The 20,418-nt window shown below is 41.1% G+C and overlaps 1 protein-coding gene across 1 annotated transcript; it reads left to right on the forward strand.

Annotated features, from left to right (window-relative positions):
- Positions 1-528: 528 nt before the first annotated feature.
- Positions 529-20,221, forward strand: LOC118223981 (lambda-crystallin-like). Its single transcript, XM_035411109.1, has 8 exons — positions 529-684; positions 1,439-1,546; positions 3,975-4,101; positions 9,064-9,225; positions 11,386-11,580; positions 14,169-14,277; positions 19,657-19,763; positions 20,056-20,221. The coding sequence occupies exons 1-8, from the start codon at positions 644-646 to the stop codon at positions 20,152-20,154; spliced, it is 948 nt and encodes a 315-aa protein (XP_035267000.1). The 5' UTR covers positions 529-643; the 3' UTR covers positions 20,155-20,221.
- Positions 20,222-20,418: the final 197 nt, after the last annotated feature.

Raw genomic sequence — 20,418 nt, forward strand, 5'->3', positions numbered from 1 at the left:
TAAATTTGCTAGCTGTACAAGCTACTTCAGACTTACCTGAAATGCTATATTTGTTCTTGGTTTAACCAATTATGTTCGGTTTTTGGTCAAATTTATCCATTTTTAAGTTTTATTTAAAAATAAATGATATTTTGGGAGATATATATTTCATAATCAGTGACTAAACCAGCATAGATTTTGTTCTTGTTTTGTGTTTCTATTTGTTATTCATCATCTGTATTTACTTTATGTAAAAAAAGTTGAGAATGTCAAGTTCGAAACAATAAATATCAATAGGGTTACACGAAGGTTAAACCACAAGTCCGCGAATGCCTCTATAAAAGTCATTGTATAGCCGACAAGTCTTCACAATACTGTAGCCTACATATCCGCCTCTCGTATAGAAGTAACCACAGTACAAAGGTATCGTCTCAGGCTGAATGTTTGTTGTTGTTTCATTATCGAAATCGTTTTGACGTATTACGGCGATTGTCGCCTGTAGTTTCGATTGTCCCACTCGAGGTACCATATCTACATGTAAACATAACCCCGTGCATGACTGAAAATAGGCGTGCCGAATGTTTGCAGGCAGCAACACCACTCAGTTTTTTAATATTAAAGTTTATTAACTTGAGACACTCCTTTGTGCAGCAGATTTTCAAGAATGAGTGTATCACAGGGAAAAATAATATCTGTCATTGGAAGGTGAGAAAGGTCTAGCCTGTGTATACTGACTAGCTAGAAAGTAAGATAAACCTGACATTAGCATGCTAGCTCATTTGTATTTGAAGTTTTTTTTAAAAAAAGCATGAATAACTTGATCTGGAGACTGAAACACATTAAACTGAGTGTCACATGATACGGATCAGATTTTGTCCCATTTGCAGAACACAACAGCAATAAACCTTGGATTCTTGTCTTATATAATTCCTCCACTTTGGAAGCATGGTGTTACTTATATAATACCAACCGTCATATTCGAAAAATGTGCGACTATTTGGACGTAGAGATACACTGTGTGCATCATTCTGAATTGATGGAGAATGTTGCAACAATAGAAAAACTGATATTTGCAATTTGACATTTTCTATTGGGTGCGAAAGCAAATAAATACCTACATAATAGCAATTGCAGTGGGTTTATGTGTGACTCTTTTCAGTGGCAAGACTTGTATGAAAACAAATATGACAATTCTGCCTGTGCTGTGTGACTGTGAATTTCTGCTTCAGTTAGTGTATTATTATGCATCTGTTTCTTTCTCTATTTAAATGTATTTGTAACTATTTGTCTGATTGCCATGTTTGTAAATCGGTTTCTTTGTGTAATTGCTGTGTTCATGAATTGGTTTCTTTGTGTAGTTGCTGTGTTTGTGAATCTGTTTCTTTGTCTAGTTGCTGTGTTTATGAATCGGTTTCTTTGTGTAGTTGCTGTGTTTATGAATCGGTTTCTTGTGTTCCAGTGGACTGATTGGTCGCTCCTGGGCTATGGTGTTTCTGAGCGGAGGGTTCCGGGTGAAGATCTATGACAGCCAGCCAGGACAGGCTGCCAGTGCCATACAGGAAATCAGGTAAACTAATGAAAGTCTGCAACATTGTTACTGCAGCATGTTTTCCATTTTCATTCTTTGGGAAGTTTGGGCCAAGGAGCTTATCAGGAAGAAAAGGTGAATGCGTTTGATGTGGCTCAGTCAGTCACCAGATTTTAACCCCATTGAAGACGATTTTCACTTGCTCAAAAGGAAACTGAAGTCCGAAACCCCAGCAAACATACAGCTACTGAAAGAGGCAGCGGTAAAAACTTGGTAGAGCATCTCAAAGGATCACTTCATGAACCTTGTGATGTCACAGACTCAGTGCAATCATCAAATGTAAGGGATATGCAACAAAATATTGACCTTCAAAGTCATTACATTTGTAAAAAAAAATTGCCCTAATACCTATGCTGACTTGGAAATCATTGTATGGTGAAATCATGAAATCATTGAATGAGTCAAGGGGGCTTGATTCATTGAACGGCATTGTTGTAATATAGTTTGATATATGTTCAATAAGCCATGAAATAAATGCAGGCATTCTGAGTTTTGCCTCAGCCATTTTTTGTCTTGAAGTCAAAATTATGTTTAGTACAGAGGAAAAACAACCAATTTGCTGTGACTGTCCCAATGCTTTTGTATTTAACTTGCACTTAAATATATGGCAACTTTTTCTGTGAGGGATTTGCAGTATGTACAAAAATCATGTATTATGCCCCAGGAAACAAGGATTCAGCCAGCCTGCCTTGTTTCTCAATAGAAACTCCTCTGGTCAATCGATCAGCTGCCTGCAGCTTGTTTGCAGTCTGCCTGCACCAGCTGCAGCATCTGCGCAGTCATCCAGTGTGCTACAGATGTTCCAGCTGGCTGCATATGTTTACGGACTGTCGCCTGTCTGTTTTGAGATGTTCAGTATATGTAAACCAGGCATATAGAAATGAACAGCTGAAACCATGTGTCACAAAGGCAACATTCAGAGCAACTTTCATAAAACCATGCACAACCCAATATCAAGAGCAAGATCAGTGACATGTTTTTAAAAATAATCTTTCTAAAAATACCCTCGGCCTACTGCCTTTAACAATTTGAAAACATACCCTTGGTCCAGCTGTGTGCTGAACAATTTATTTATGCACTCCATGCCATTGAAACCCAGTATTTAGCTCATACCAGTTCATATACAGTTATTGTATGTATGAGGTTGCCATTTTGTTTTCAACTGTTGACCGGGGTACACAGTTAAATTCCTAGCGGGCTGGCGTTTAATGTTACCGTTTGCTCAAACTGATTCTTTTGACAGACAAGATCTACATGGCAATTGTGAACCACAATAAAACATTTCACCAAGGCATACACACTTCAACAGATTTTATGATATATGTTTAATCAAATACATAATTGACTAATTGAATAATCAAGAGCTGCAGTTGCCATAAAATCCTACAATAGATTTAGGTTTGACATGCACCACTGGCCTCGCCACTATCCAATCCAATATCCAATATGTGCACTTCCTCTTTCCAGACAACAGAGGGGGCAGCAGAGCTTTATTTTTCACATTACAAGCTACAAGGTCATGGTGCCGAGTTCATTTGTGCACAGTAAAAATCAGGTATTTTATGTGCCGCCTGTTTGACCTGCTTTGTCTGTCAAACAGTGCTTCACAGGCAAACACATTCCAGTCTTCATTCCTGCCCTCATTCCAGAAGTTGCTTCAGCAGTCCTTTCTCTGATGAAAAAAAGCAACTGCAGTTTTCTGTTTCTGTTTAGTTTTTTCCCCACCAAACGCTGTTTGCAGTATGGGGCTGAGAAAAGCTGTGCTCAGATCTACTGCTAAGTTTTGAGCGAGTGATGTGCCAAAAACCCTTCAGTTGTTCTCATGTAGCTATTTAGCTGAAAGCCAGTACAAACCATTCCAACTGTGTGTGTATGTGCTAACTCTACTGCGTGGGCGTGAACCCTTTTTGAATTAATGTGTGTGTTTGTGTGTTCATGTTGAGCATAGACCAGCCAAACAGAAATGCTGTCTATATGTGTTTTAACTTATTTTGTGTTTGTGTGTTCATATCGAGGATAGACCAGCCCAAAAGAAATGCTGTCTGTATGTGTGTTAACTTAGTTTGTTTGTGTGTTTGTGTGTGCGTGCACGCACGTGCACGTGTGTGTTAGACCAGTGTATACCAGCTCCGCAGTGTTTGACCTTCCCATTTCAGGCCTATCCTTCCCTCTAGGGTGAAGAGAAGGCATGCCGGTTTCTCCTCCCCCTGTCAGGTTTTAATGATTACATCATGGGTACATACTGATGATGCCATAATGGGATTATTGTCTTTATCTAAGTGTACCAGAAGTGTGTTTATATTTCTTGTTGCTATGGTCAAAGTTTAGCTATGTTAGTGTGTTTTGTTTTGTTTTTTCCTCACCATGTGTCTTTGTATAATAACCACAGTATGTGTGTGTTTCGTAGAAAGCAGCTGAAGGAGGTGGAGCAGGCCCAAATGCTCCGAGGGGACCTCAGTGTAGAGGATCAGCTGCTCCTGCTCAGTAGCCATGATGACCTCTCCCGGGCACTAGAGGGTGCCTTCTTCGTCCAGGTAGAAGTTCAGAGCCTCGACAGGCGTCCCAGACCACACTCGCACCAAATTTTTCCTGTGTGGGGCTCCTGGCACCTGCAGGGGTTTGGGGTCCAACATTGTTTCAGTATCACTCCATCAAGTCAGCACCTGGATGGGAATTCATTTTACCTGTTATTGTTGCCGGTGGCAATCAGCTTCTGACCATAAGATACCTTAAAGGCCCCCACATATTTGTTTCATTATTATTAACCCTTGTGTTCTGTTTACTTAATAACTCCTGCAAAACTGTTAGCCTGGGTCACGTATACCTAGGATATTGTTGGAACTTTAAAGCAATACAGAAATAAAACTTATGCAAAAATACTGAATATGCATTATATTTATCTCATTCCAAACAGTATGAGCAATGTACGTGGTTAATGGTTGCCATTCACCTCTGCTAGATTATATTTAACAATGACAATCACAAAACAACCAGATTAACATTGGCTTAGTCACTGGTTTTGAAATACATCTCTCAAAAGTGTCATTCCTGTTTTACTAAAAGTTTAAAATGGGTAAAATGGACCAAACCAAACACAAGGGTTAAATGCTTGGTCGTGTGCTTTGTCTAACATGCCCCAGTTATGCTGGTAAATTATTACATCTATTAAACATGACAATTTGCCACTTTTGGTCCCTAGAAAAAATCACCAGACAAAACAAGCCAGTAAGATTTGGGTCCAGATCTGACGCAGATTGTGGATTTCAATAAAAGCGGCCAGTCATCTTTGATCTGCTGCTTGCACTTAGGTGCTCGCACACATATCTTAACCTTGAGCGCAGCATCAGCGCATCATTAATGAGCTGCCTGTACAAGCATAAACAAAATGTCAGGTGTCATTGATAGTCACATTAAGTGCACTAGGACCACCCTCCTTGCTGGTGTGCTCCACTCATTTTCCCAGATAACCAATCAAGGCAGAGTACGTAAGAAAACACTGCATTAAAACTGTAGTTTCTGGAAGCTATCCAATCTGATACATTTCTGTGAAATCTTGGGTGTGTCGGTCGTTAGTAGTAGCTTCAACATGAGTATTTCCAGAAACTTCTGAATGCTTCTGGGCCACGTCTGATTGGGGATTTCTGGACTCAGGTACTCCCTATTCGTTCATGGACTCACGGCGTGTCCTAAGACGTGGACATTCCTTTTATTTAATATCAGTGCGCGAGCATTTTCTATATCTCATCTTATATGTATTTAGTTTACACACCTGATTAAAAGACTTAGTTTTTTGGACTGTTTGACAAGAGCGCAAACTATTTTCTATTTTTTGATATTTTTTCTAAGACGTGGGCAGCCATGTCTAGTCATTTATGCCTAGTAACTGAACAAGAACACCTCCGTGCATTAAATTATATCCATTTTCGACACAGAACCATGTTTTCCCACATTGATGCATGCTGCACAAGGCAGGAAATGTGTCCGTTTTCAAATTTTTGTCCGCCCTGTAAATGCACCTTTTTATATAGTGAAACACACATCCTCCTCCGAAAATGGCCACTGGTTATATAGTTTTTAAATGTTTTGTCTTTTTTAATTTTAAAAAACTTTATCAACATGTTTGGTAGACCTTGTGGAAGATTGCCTAAAAAGTAGAATAATCGGGTACTTCTAAAATCCCTTGTGGACAAAGGTTTGCTTGTTGCTTGCTTACTCACTAACATCCACCGCCACCCCCCCCATAGGTAAGTATTCAGTTGAAAGGGAGTGCTGGCTACATTTGGTCTGCACTAGACATGGTAGATTCTTCCTGGTAAATCTCAGTTAACACCTGGAATGACAGGTCAGTTTGGCTCTTCGCCGCCCGGAGGGACTGCACTGACAGTACCTAAGGGCTGGGTCTGGAATGGCTGGAATGGAAGTCGTTGCCAAGTTGGACATGGCAGTTTTAGCCTTTGTGTTTTCCTCATTGTCAAAAATTACCTTTTCCCGAGCTTAACAGCAGTGAAATTCCCCTAAATTCTTTCAGCATGAAATTTGATGACATTTCCTGGAGTGACTCTACCGATAAAAAAAATTAAACATTGTCCTTTTTATATATTTTTTTATAATACAATAATAGGTACATTGTCAGGGTGCAAAGATTGTCTTATGAGGCTGTTTAACCGTGCAGTAATTAAATCAGAAGTCATAATCAAAGTTAAGTGCCACACGTCTATCACAGCAAATAAATTAATTATGTTGATGACAGTCTCTCTGGACTGCAAAGTAGGAAATAGTTATTCACTGATTTATTGATGAGTGACAGATTGAAAAATATTGATTTAGGGTTTAAAATTCAATGAAGAAGCTGTCTCTGGGGATCCAGCAAGTTTGAGTCATTTTTGACCCTGTGGACGCATGGTGCACACATATGAAGACAACGCAAGGGTTCATCTCTGCTTGATTGTCCTTACCACAGACCTGCTTCCACTGTATAGGTACGAGGTATGGCAGTCTGATGATACATTTCTGATCACTGACCAGGAAATTGCCTATTAGTCTGATTTGAGAGACATGCAAGCATGTGCTTTCCTCCAAAGCATGTGATGCTGAGAGCTCACACCCCAGCTCATTGGTCAGCCTAGAGATGAATCGGGGGAAGGTACTTAATGTGCAGCTCAACAGGGCGGATGTGCGGGCGCCGGATTGTCCAGCATGGGACGGTAGAAATAGTGTAGATTATGCAGATTGCTGCTGGCTGCTGGGTTTCTGACCCTGAGTGATGCTACTACCAATTATATGCTACATCACCCTGTGTGACTACCAGCCACTGTTGTCACAGTTGATACAGTCGGGATTTGATCCAAACTGTAGGGCCTAGTGTTTGTGCAATTGCCCTGGGTGCCGGACCACTAGGGGTGCCACGCCTAAAAATTTGAAAAAATTGAGACCGCTATCTGCAAATAATAGCTACATGGCTTTGTCAACTGCAGTACATTTTCTGAACACTGTGGTCTTCTGAGACACAGTGGTAAGGATCTCCACAATTAGATGGCCAAAGCCCAGTGGTGCTGAGTATAGAAGGCGAGCACAAGCAAGTGAGAAAAGCCTGGATAGCTGTCCAAAATGAACAGACTTTTCCCTAAATTCAGATACTATCTAGTAGGCCGAATCTTAATCTGGCTAGTTCTCATGCCGTATGGACTAGCCTAGCTTCAGAACACAAAGAGCAGAGGTACATCTACCGGGAAAATGTTTTGGATTTGCACCCAAATGTCAGAGTCACACATCGCTTATTTTTAACTGTACCTGTAAATCTGTCATCTGGAGAGAGGAGTTTTTTGTGACTGATAACCAACTATCTGCAGTCAACAAAGATCATGAGAATGGATTGACTGAAATTTGCAATAGCCAAAATCAAAAAATGTTCTGTTTTAAATGTTGTCAATGTTAAATGAGTCAATGTTGTTCATTCATTACACATGTCTCGAAAATAGGGGTCAATGTGCAATAAATTGGCAGTTTTCACATAAAAATTTGATATTAGGGTGGCGTATCTGTATTTTACCCATAACCCCTGATTGTCTTTCCCCAGTCCTGCACATAGCCAAGTCAACAAAAAATAAAAAGACTTCAATTAGAATCTAATATTGAATGTCAAGTCATTTTCCTCTGGACAGAAGTTTCACAATCAATTAACCAAATGTTATCTGTAGGATACTGGGACCCGGGTTACACATTATCAGTCTTATCGCAGTATGTCTCCCTCCTTTAGACAGCAGTGATTCAGTGGGGCTTCTGCTGGACCAGAGAGTGGGAGGCGGAGTTAGTCATTGCTCCTCTCTCTGACACTCACTATGTCTGCTACACTGTGTACGTGTGTGTCTCTTTGTGGATTAACCCTTGTGTGTGTGTGTGTGTTTGTGTGTGTGTGTGTGTGCACATGCATGTGCTTATGTACGTTAACCGCCATGTATCTATGTGTGTCTGTGTCTTTCTGTGTATGTGTGCTTGTGTGAATTAACCCCTGTGCGTGTGTGTGTGCATGTGTGTGTGTGAGAGAGAGAGAGATATTAGATTGTTAGATTTGATGAATGTGATGAACCAGTTTTTTTTGCCTTGGGATGACTAAAGCTCTCTCACTCTGATTGAGAGGAGGTTGCTAGGACACAGGAAAGTTGTCAGTATGTTGCATTCATGAGATGCATATCAGTGCATTGAAATGTGCAGAGGGGTAATACTGACAGGCACACAAGCAGATTCTTGACCACCCACAGAAAATATTCCCAGAGGATTGTGGTCATTGTAGTCACATATCACAGATTATATAGATTAGGCATCAAAGATCAGCAAAGACCACAGTTACCTTTGAAGTCTGAGGAGGCAAAACTACCGTTTAAACAAGGGTTAGTTCTTCCTGACAATGGGAAACAATGATAATAGAACAACTTAAAACTGTATGGCACTAGCATGCTCCCGGATCATTGATTCAGGTATGATTTTTGTGGCTCATCTGGCCTCATCATTTACCTACAGACTAGAAATGATCCAGCCCTGCATCAAGCCTGGACTTACGTGCCCAGTAGGGTGTGTGCTTTGAATATACTTATTTTGTGTGTGTGTGCATGTGTGTGTGCGTGCATGCGTGAGGTACAGAGGGAGACATTCAAATAGGCATATTTTTGTGTATATGTAGGCACGGTTTAGTTAGATTCTGCCGGTATTTTGCCCCACCTTCATGCAGAAACAATTACTGTAATCCTATTTTAACAGGAACTTTTGTTTCTTAATCTCCAAAATACAAACTGCACCTTTCTTGGAAACACTGGAGAATTCAGTTGTACTGCATTGCCATGATGGTTGTGGCGTGCAGACATGGACTGAGGTGACATCTCTCTCTTTGTCTTTCCTTGTGAGCTTGAACCCAGGTGCAAACAGTACTTGGGGAATACTTAAGCAAATTTTGACCTGCCATGTTCTCTGTTTTGTATTGTGTGTGTGTGTGTGTGTGGCAGGAGTGTGTGTTTGAGGATCTAGACACCAAACAAAGCGTCTTCCAGGAGGCGGAGGGTCACGTGGGAGAGAGCGTCGTCCTCAGTAGCTCCACATCCTGCCTGTTGCCCAGCAACGTTTTCTCCCGAGTCCAGAACAGGAAACGCTGCATCGTGTCTCACCCGGTCAGTACTGCACCACCGTAATCTCTCTCTAATAGAGAATGTCGTTTTTTGCGTATTTCAACATGTATGCATCCAAACTTGGCACTCAGCAAATGGGTGGTATTCTGTATGTTAGTAGGGCTGGTTACTTGTGCTGGACAAACATTTTAATTGTACACTTAATCCTGTGTTACGCAGGAACAGTGAAGGCCCCTCCTCAGTCAGGGGAGTGCCTGAAATGTTTACAACTTGGCATTACAACTTGGTAGATGCTTGGAGGTGTCTGTTCCAAGTGAAAAGCAGTACACGTGGCATGGGTGAACATGAAGGCTAATCAGGTAGCATAATCGGTATTTGATTATGCCGAAGAGCTGTGTTTTTACATTTTTCAGAAGTAGTTTTTTCTTTCGTATCTGTCTGATCACCACTTGTGTTCTATCTGTATCTATTCCAAGCACACAGGCCAATTTACTGTCATTTTAATAACTCGCTGCTGCTTGGTAATTCCTTTATTCTGGCTTTCACATCTTTTGTGAGTTGGAGGAAAGAATATGGTCGTTATGACCATCATGATGTATGAGCGTACCCCAGGCCTCATTGCCATAAAGTACATTTGGTTCATTCATTGATTTTAATATTTTGAGTCCGATAGTAATTGGAATTTTGATTTGGATTGACCAAGTAATGGCACATAAAGCCCATTTTTGCTTTCTCTTTCAGTTAATTCATAATCAAGCAAAATTTCCCCTGAAATGGTTTCTTAAGTCAAGATAAGTGTAGTTATTTGTTAATCCTGTTATTTCCTTCTGTGATACAATTTTGAATGATTTCCTGAGAGCTGGGCCTGGACAGAATGTTTTTATCAGGGCCAGGCTTTGCTGTAATCCCCTTTTTGTAGGTTACAGCAGAACTCTGTTGTCTACGTAAAGGAAATATTTACTTTAAGTTCTATGTCATGTAACATGAGGCCAGGTGAAACAGATTGATCAAATAATTTATCCAATTCATTTATGTAAATGTTGGAGAGCGTAGAACTTAAACTACTGCCCTGTGTTACTGCGCAACCTGAGTGAAGAAATCTGTTTAGTTTAACTGTACATCTACTATTTGTACTCTATAGCAATTTAAATAATTTTAAAAAATATGCCCTCGTACTAAATCAAATGATATTCTTTTTGGAAGTCAACAAAATAGGGAAAAAAATGTTTGTTTTGGTTGACATAATTCTTTACAAGGGTATTTTGGGTGAAAATGTGATCTGATGTATAATATTTTGGTAATCAACTTGACTTTTGCTTGACATTGCGCTCTCTCTTTCTCTTCCCTCTTCTTCCCTCGCTCAGTTTTGTTTAATCTCTCTCCCTCTCTCTTTCTGTGTGAATGCCAGTTAGCACTACACCATACCCCTTCTCTCTCTCTCTCTCTCTCTCTCTCATTAAGCTATATGTCTGTATTACACAGTTCTAGTTCACACTTTTCACTTCAGCTCCATTTCAGCCATAATATGCTTCAATATGTTGTCCTGTTTATTGAATACACTTTTGATACATTACCCTGCAACCCTCACAACCCACATAACTGTAACTCTGCCCCACCCACATACCCCTACTCTTCCAGAGTCTTGTGAGAGTGCATATGGAGGTTAGACTGTGCTGGACTTTAGCCTTTTTCTATAGGCTGACCACAGAACATCCATTGTTAGCTTGCACCACAGCCATGACACACAGCTCGCTGAATGTGTGTGCTCACGCACATACCTCTGAAAAAGAACCTGCACAGTGAATGTTTAAGGATGATCCAGTCTTACCCTGGAGCGCTGACTCAGAAACATTAAAACACTGTTGCTCACACTACTAAAACAGGAAAATAATGATCAAACAATTCAACCCTCACAGAAAAAGACACCAAAGAAAGAGAAGACTGTGCAACACTTCCCCTTTCCAATATAGATTTTTTCTTAGCAGACTCACCATGTCTGTTTTCTCAACACGCTTTGGGGGATTTGCAAAAGGAATTCAAGGTGAAATAGAGATAACTTTTCCCTCTTGACTCATTTAAATGGATCGCTAGAAATTCTGGTCACCAACAGTACTTGTGTACACTAGAGATTTTTTTTATCTTGTAGGTTATATGATAATGCATGTGTGTATGCTTGTGTGTGTGTGTGTGTGTGTCCTGCAGGTGAACCCGCCCTACTACGTGCGGGTGGTGGAGCTGGTTCCCCATCCAGAGACGGTGGCAGAGGTGGTGGACAGCACCCATGCCTTGATGACCCAGCTGGGCCAGGCGCCTGTCCGGCTGAGGAAAGAGATCGATGGGTTTGTCCTGAACCGTGTGCAGTATGCCATCATCGCCGAGTCCTGGCGCCTGGTCACGGTGCGTTGGGAGAAGGAAAACGGGTGTACTAGCACCCTGTGGGCTGACGTTATGTCTGCACTTATAGAGGAACTCCACCCAAAAATATCGATTTGTATGTTCAGTCCTACCCTCAGAATAATTGGTGTAACCTGTATTTCATGTGTCAAACAAGATCTTTCGTATGTATCTGCATACGACCATTTCAAGTGATGATGTCATTGGAATATTTATTCTTCATATCTAAGTGAATGGTGGTGTCTTCTGAACAGAAGAATACTGTGTGGTGCAGAAATCTCCAATGTTTTTCTATGCATTTATTCTGATGTCACTATATCACAATATTTAAGATAACTGAAGGTTTCATCTAAACTACAGGTTGACAAAAGTTTCAGTATCTTTTCTGTACAATGGGACAATGAATGTAGTATATGTGGCACATTTAGGAAATTGTACTTAAGGGCATATGCATATGCAGGAATTTTCTTCTTGAACGAGCCCTGTCAGCTTGTCTTTTTGCTTCGCTGTATCTGGGCTATTGCAGTGGCTAGAAACAAACACTCCACTGATCTGATCCCAAACCACAGGCTCTGCAGCCTTCCCCACACAGGTGAGTGCCACGCCCAGAAGCTTCCCAAACACATTTTAGAATAACATATACAGGTAAAGGTGCATACATTTAACAAAAATGCATAAAGACAGAGGTTGCCAGTGCATTATTGATGTGCCTTAGCATGGTTATTTTATGATATTTTTTAGGTAAAAATCCAGCATAGTATGCCTTTATGAAGACAAACATATCGATGATATTTGGTTGAGTTGTACAAGTTCCTCTTTAACAATGTTTTTGTAGCTTGTGCAAAAATATGAGTACTGCAGCCTTTCTGTTGAATCCCCAAACTGGTGCTGTACAGTGGGGTTTGGAACAGGATAATCTGCATTCATGGGGTACAACATAATGCTAACTTTTTAAGTAACAGTAAAATGGTTAACCTAATTAATGGTTAACCTAATTCATAGATGTGGCCATGTCATGCTCCAAAGCATGTTCTTTTCACTCAGCAGTCCTCCAAATGAGCTACACAAATAAGCTGCACTGGAGGACTACACAGCTTTCAGAGCACTCGTCCCTGGTAGTTGTAGTTTAGATTATTATTGTGTGCCTGTGTGTGAATGATTGTGTGCATGTGTGTGTCCATGTATATGTGGTCTGTGAGTCAGGACCTGTTTCCATACACTACTGTAACGGCCATTTCCCAGGACCATTTATCAGTGCTTCCGCAGTAAATTCCAGCTGTGTCTCAGTAAAACCCCTATGCCCAAAAGCTGCGTTCAAGGAGTGTATAAGCCTAAGGCTTATAATGTAATGAGTGGTTGTGGCTACTGCCACAAGCATCATCCCTCTCTCTATTTGTGCTTACGATAACACTGAATGGGCATCAACAATTATCTCTTAAAAATAAAACAAAAGGAACTGGCCAGGAAGAGTTAAAACATGACTTTGAGCCCAGACTACACTTGCTTTGGCTTATTGTGGTGAGTCCCTTCAGTCAAACTTGTGCTGGAAGTAGAACATGGAACATTAGATCGTTCAAATGATTAATATTGAGGACTTATTAACTGGGTATAAATGTATTTTTTAGCCAGTCAAAGGGATAGTACAATTTCTAGTTGTTGAGTAATTATTATTGGCAGTGCTTAACTCATGTATGTCCTGAGGGAGTGCTTAGTAATGCCACAATGGAGCCAGGTGAACTGAATGAGAAGAAGTCAGCAAAATGGAAAATAATTACACAATGTTATGCTTCTATGAAACTGACACTTGTTTTGGAGGAGCGTGTGGTGCCTTTTTATTTCCCTTTTCATAATGGAAAGGAAGAAAAATATGAAAAAGAAAACTCCCAATTCTCTCATTTTCACGGCCTCTTACTCTCATATTCTCTCTATCAGTCTTGCATGTTTTTCATTCCCTTACTGTCTAATCTATCTAGCGATTGAACAGAAACCACTTTCAGGGTTGCATTGCAATGCAAGGCAAGATTTTGCCTTTTGAAAACTTCCAGCAAGCAATCCTGACTTCCATTTGCTGTTGGAAGCTGGAGAAATAAACCCGATTCCATCTCTTCCATCCCCAAAGACGGGCAGTACAGTCCGCTGAACCAAACAGGTCATGGTATCACAAAAGCCAGCCGCTGCTATTTTTAAAAACGATTTGTTTCCCATTTAAAATATTATGTTGTGCTGATTTAATGTGTGAAAGTACATAACAGATCCATGTTGATGAAGATGATTCTTTTTGCAGATTACATAGTCTGACTCACACTCACATTCTTTCTTTTGCATTTTTCTCTCTTTCTCTTTCACTCGCTCTTTAATATTCTCTGTCAGTCATTCTTTCACAATTCCTGGCACTCTTCTTTGCTATTAGTCTCGCCTCAGTGCAGCCCTACTGTAGTGTGGATAGATCGGTTGGGTGTGTGGCACTTGGTGAGTGGGTGTTCTGAATTGAGGTGGGTGTTGTGGATGAGGGTGGTGGGTGTTTTGTGAGTGTAATCATAAATAATCTTTTCTCTCCACTCTTTCTCTTGCTCTCCTCTCCTCCCTGGCAGGAAGGGGTCATCTCTGTCCAGGACATTGACCTGGTGATGTCAGAGGGCTTAGGGATGCGCTACGCCTTTATTGGCCCCATGGAAACCATACACCTCAATGCACCTGAAGGTATGCCATACCTCTCTCTCTCTATCTTTCTCTCGCCCTGCCTATCTCCATCCACCCATCCATTTTCTAACTGCTTAGTCCAGATCAGGGTCGCGGTGGCAACAGGCAAGCAGAGCAGCCCAGAAGTCCCTCTCCCCAGTGACTTCCGCCAACTCTTCCTGTGGGATCTCCTTATGAGATGCCCGAATCACCCCAACTGACTCCTTTCGATGCGGAGGAGCAGCAGCTCTACTTTCAGGTCCTCCCGGACCGCTGAGCTCCTCACTCTGTTAAGGAGAGTAAGCCCTGCCACCCTACAGAGAAACCCCATTTCAACCGCTTGTATTTGCGATCTCCCTCTTTCGGTCACTACCCATAGTCATACCCATGACCATAGGTGAGGGTAGGGACGAAGAGTGACTGGTAAAGCCAAAAGGATGACGTCATCTGCAAACAGCAGAGATGCCACTCCTATGTCCCCAAACTGGACGCACTCCATACCTCGACTGCGCCTTGAAATCCTGTCCACAAATACCAAGAACAGGAAGGTAGACAAGGCGCATCCTTGGCAGAGTTTGACACCTACTTTAAACAAACTTGACTTAATGCCGAGAATGAGAACACAGCTCTCGCTCTGTATTCAGGGACCCAATGACCTGCAATAACGTCCCCGGCACCCCGTACTCCCGCAGCACCTCCCCCAAGATACCCAGGGAAGCACGGTCATATGCCTTCTCAAAATCCACACAACACATGTAGACTGGACAGGCAAACTCCCATGCCACCTCAAATACCTGTGAGAGGGTAAGGAGCTGGTCTGCTGATCCGCGGTCTGGACGAAACCCGCATTGTTCCGCCTGAGGTTTGCCTATCGGTCGTAGCCTCCTTTCCAGCACTTTGGCATAGACTTTCCCTGGGAGGCTGAGGAGTGTGATTCCCCAATAATTTGAACACACTCTCTGGTCCCCTTTCTTAAAGTCTTAAAGATAAGAGGAAAAAATGTATCCATTGCTGGCCACTCTTTCTCTATGTGTCTGTCTTTCAGTCTATCCACCCCTCTCTCTACCTCTCTCTCTCTCTTTCTCTTTCTCATTCTACCTGGACATCTGTCCCTATCTATCTGTTTGCCTCTCTCTGCTGGGAGCGGTACGGCTGGGCCGTAACCACATCAGGAGAAGGTAGAGGTTAGGGCTGGGTGGATTCAGGGTTTGGTTCTCGGATGCAGTGTAACCATCCTTTTCTGGAAAGGTCTCCCTATGCAGGAGGGTGAGCAGTGATTCACAATCATGTAGTAGAAGACCAACGACGCAGTTGAGCTGTACATCCTCCATTCACAGAGCATCTCTGGTAGCATTCTGTAGAACAGACACAAGAAACAGTACTGCATAATTTCACTTCAGTTCCAATTTTCTAAATTTCAATTGCCATTTTTGGCATGGAAGACATGCATTCATATGACCAAATGTTGTCATTGTACCTGATAAGTGCAATGCAGTATTTCGCAACAGATCAATTTTCTCTGACTGGATAGAACTGGATAAGAACAGGTTCTGTGGGATTGTTGATCCTGTTAATGTTTCCTCTTCAATTTCTTAGAAACATGTGTGAAAATCCACTCAATCACCACAGTCAGCTTATTCTTTGTTCTTGTGGATATTATTTTTGTTAATACGTATGAGCTTAGAAATACAAACTTAAGAATCATAGACTCCCAAGTGGCCTAAACTGGTGTGAATCAGTATGTATACTCAGTTTTACTGATTGTCAAGCCTTTATGATCACAAATAACAGGTGAACATTTAACCTGAACAAAGGTTCATTAAAGGTCACTTTCCTTTAATAAAAAATACAAAATAATAAAATTATTGCTAAAAATGCAATATGGGAATATCAACAGTGGTTGATTTAAAGAAGGGCTTGAACAAAATCAAACGTGTAAGAGGCCAAAAATGGTAGGTCATTGAAAAGGCATGATGTGTTCTGTTCCAGAGCTTGGCTGCCCTGAGAACCTGTGCTTTAGCTAGGTGAGGTACCCAACAGCCTCCAATTGAAAGAATTGAGGAAATATTGGGTAGCATTGCTTTGGAATACATCTTATGTAATTTCGGTGAGGCAAGATAGCCTATATTGTTTGTAGTACCGTAACTTGGCATCATTTTGATATCAATACTTTTAATGGCAGGCCTGGATTTTGGCAGTCTGAATGAATGAGTTATAGACGGTGTATGTCTTGTATGTGTGAGTAACTTGGCATTTTCGTACGTTGAAAACGTGTTTTTTATGAAATGTACCTACACACAAGGAAAATGTTGTTTTTAACATGACTATAATTTTTAATCATTGGTTAAGTGCTACTCCTTGTGGAGGCCAGCACAGCATGTCCTTAAAAAATATTTTTCTTTATTAATATTAGACAGAAAAGACAGGCACCTGTCGTGTAAAATTGCTGAGTGCATTGAGTTCAGTCATCTCTTAAGAATTCAAGGAATTCTCCCCTCCACCTCGTCCGTTGTGCGGTGAGGGTTTGCATATTAAAGAGCAGCTGTTGGAATCTGTGTACTGGTTCAGATGATTCACTGATTCACACCCATCTGCCAACCCCCAACAACCACTCCCTTCCTCCTCCCTTCCCCCCCTCCCCCCGCCTCCAGCCTGGCAACAGCCAGCTTCAAAACATCACTTCCAACACGTTTCCATCAAGGATTGTTCACCATGACAAAAGTGCCTGGAGCACCAAAACATTTAAATCCTTCCGTAGGCGTGTGGTGCAGTCCGCTGGCTGGCCGGCTCATTAGCCGTGAACAGGCATACCTGGGTAAAAACTCTCCATCAGCTCATTGGCAGTTGAGAGCATGCTGCAAGGCCAGTTTGGGCCTCTCTCTGATTCTGTGTAATACTCTGTCAGTGACTGGCCACCAATTAGCAGCTGCTCTCACGCATGTGGCCGCAGTCTGGCTCGAGCCAGGGTCTTTCTGCACAGGTACAAGCAGGAACTGTAAAGCCTGATTTATACTTAGTCGCAAAGACTCTTTCGACACGTGTCGCATGACAACAATGATGTATTTCCAACAGAAAATAGTGTCGCAGGACACTCGTCAAAAGGGTTGTACGACGAATCATGCTACATGAGAACACCACTGTTACATGCTTTAGTTCAGCATTTGCGGGAAAAAGCCTTTATCCTGGGTCACCCACAGTGATCACGGTTTCACTCCGTGCACATATAGGACGCCACTGTCCATCTCGGCAACAGCCATGAACAGCCTTTCCTGTTCGTGAAAGGAAAGACAAAATGGAAACAATTTCCCTCAAGGGGAATTTCCCTCAATGGGAATATTTTTTACTCAAATCAAAATGTTGGTTCTGTGCATGCAAATTAAAATGTATCATGGAAGCACGATCATACCATCCGGACTTTATTTCTTTTTTTGGTTGTTTCTTTTTTTTTTGTTCCTGCCCATACCACAAAGCTTGGGTGTGTCCTTGACCATAATTGTTTTTGTTTTTGATACACAGTTACAAACATTCCTGGTTAGGAAGGCTAATCACATTGTTTGATTTGTGTATTGTGTAATCGTTCTCTTTTTAGCAGTCTGATTTGTCTCTCCTGTCCTTGGTACAGTATATTTGCTTTATTTTTTGATTTGCATTGATTTGATTAGTTAATTTTTGTTTAGCTTTTTTTTCTACTTTTTTATTGTTCAGTTTGATTTTATGTACTGTACAGCATTCTGAGAATGTGATTTTATGTGTTTTGTAAACTTTACTTTCGGTTTGGCTCTGTGTGAGAACATCTGTAATATTAATATAATTAAGGCAGAGTAAAGTGCAATGGTTTTAGAAACGAGATTTACACACAAAGGTCTTCTGGTTTGAACTGAAGCTCTGTGGTTGAGCAAGGTAATTATATCACAATTTTTTCGAAATATCTATACATATGTGATGAGTGATGCTGAGCAAAAATATCTCAATCAACAGAACAGTGTATAATAGCTGATATATTGAAAATGAGGCGAGGACATACACAATCCTATTTAAGTTTTACTTAAAGGATAACTCCAGCTAAAAATGATTGTTTAGTAGGTGGGTCCGAACCTTAAATTTATATTATCACATTATAATTGATCTCATTGCTGATGCGTCGCATATAATCCTTTATCCCCACCCCTAGCAATGATGTTACGCAGGTATAACACCTCTTTCCCTCTCTGTAGAGAATGGAAGACTGTGAAGGGTTTCCAATGGAATTAAATTAAAACAAGAGAGCAAGCAAGAGAACATGTTTGTAGGAATTGAGTTGATTATAAACAAATATTTCTTGATGTTGTCTTTTGTTACACTTCTTTTTACACTAGTAGGTACTTCTGCCTTTGAACAGCTGGCTCAATTTTGAGATTTTTTTCATTTCAATATTACCTAATTAAGCCACACAAAGACCCATTTCTGGGACATTTTTCACAACATTCGTTCATAATTCATATCAATGTATATTTAGCATGGTAGTGGGGCGGCAGTGTAGCATAAAGGGTAAGGAACTGTGCTTGTAACCAAAAGGTCCTAGGTTCAATTCCTGGGTGGGACACTGCTGTTGTACCCTTGTGCAAGGTACATAATCTGCATTGCTTCAGTATATATCCAGCTGTATAAGTGGATGCAATGTAAGTCACTCTGGATAAGAGCATCTGTAATGGTAGTACTCATGGTGGCCTACTCCTATAAACTTCAAAAAATACATTTTTTATCACTTAAAGGTTTTTCTGCTTGTTAACCCATTTTGACATTAAGCTGTTTTGAATGTTCCTACTGTAGTTATTCCCCAGTTAAAGCACTGAATAGCAACGCTAGCAGACCCTGTCACTCTTCAGGACTGGGTGTCCCTGCAGATCCTGTGGCTCTCAAGAACCAGGGTTAGGGAGCCCTGAAGTGGAGTAACACTTTATGTGATTTATTGCAGGATTCTATTCACAGATTTTATCACATTTTTGCATAGCTAGCTCTGTAATAACCTGTGACCTGTTGATTCTTTCTGTGGTGGTTTTCACAAGCGTGCAGTTATGGAGTGAATGGAAGGATTGCCTAAATCATGTTTACTTCAACAGAACTAAAATGCCGAGATTTGCTCTCTGTTTATCAATGATTGCACAGCAGCTTTTTTCTAGTTTTGGTCTTTGTGGCTGTAGGTAAACTATGCCATTGAGATATAATCCAGTAAAAACTGAGTTTCTACGCACTTGCTGCACCTCCACTGCATGTACATGGAAAGCAGGATTACAGACTTCCTGCTGGGATGTGCATGCGGTGCTTGTTTAGGGTGATGTTTGAAACAGACTGGGCATGTGCAGTGGAGAACTTCCCCCCTCAGTGCCAGGCCATCAGTGCTGCATCTGTTCTCCCCTGCAGGCCTGGAGGACTACTTGAAGCGGTACAGGGAGGGGATGAAGAGGGTGCTGTCATCTTTCGGGCCTGTTCCAGAGTTCTCTGGGGAAGAGGCCAAATCCATTAACCAGGCATGTGTGTGTGTATGTGTGTGTGCATGCATGCACGTTTGTGTGTGTGCATGTATGAATGTGTAGCGCCTCCCCCATATAATCGTCTTAATTATTATTTTATTGTCATTATTATTATTATTATTATTATTAGTAGTAGTAGTAGTAGCAGTAGTGGTGGTATTGGTAGTAGTAGTAGAAGCAGCAGCAGCATTGGTTTTTTTAATTCATTTGACAGACATACAATATAGCATTTCTGTAATGTCATGCTACAAACCCTGTTTGAACTTCCTTCTACCCCAAACGCACACAGGAAATGTGTGACCTCATTCCCAATGATCACCACCACCTGTCTGCCAGGAGACAGCGGCGAGATCATCTCTTGATGGGCTTGGCCAAGCTGAAGAAATGACCCGATCCCTAGCGAAGATTTCAATAAATGGAGTCTTGAATTTTGACTGATCACATGTGGAGAAAAACCTCAGTACTTGTGTCTGTTTGTTCAGTAGAGTAACCGAGTCAACCAAATATGAGATGGGTGATTATTTTCCTTAGAAATGCTGCCATATAGTTACTACGATTTGACTCTGTTATTTAATTACCTTGCATAATCATCATAAAGATACATTCCAAAATGTAACCTAACAAGTCTAGCCTATGTTAAATTCTGTTTTGG

Source organism: Anguilla anguilla, chromosome 3 (genome assembly GCF_013347855.1).
Source record: "Anguilla anguilla isolate fAngAng1 chromosome 3, fAngAng1.pri, whole genome shotgun sequence".
In the NCBI taxonomy this organism is placed as follows: Eukaryota; Metazoa; Chordata; class Actinopteri; order Anguilliformes; family Anguillidae; genus Anguilla; species Anguilla anguilla.

What these genes read in the sequence shown, in the direction of transcription:
- LOC118223981 (XM_035411109.1), top strand. Translation starts at nt 644, where the DNA reads ATGAGTGTATCACAGGGAAAAATAATATCTGTCATTGGAAG. An exon ending in AGGGTGCCTTCTTCGTCCAG is followed by an intron (nt 4,102 to 9,063) that starts GTAGAAGTTCAG and finishes TGTGTGTGGCAG; the next exon opens with GAGTGTGTGTTTGAGGATCT. An exon ending in AGTCCTGGCGCCTGGTCACG is followed by an intron (nt 11,581 to 14,168) that starts GTGCGTTGGGAG and finishes CCTCCCTGGCAG; the next exon opens with GAAGGGGTCATCTCTGTCCA.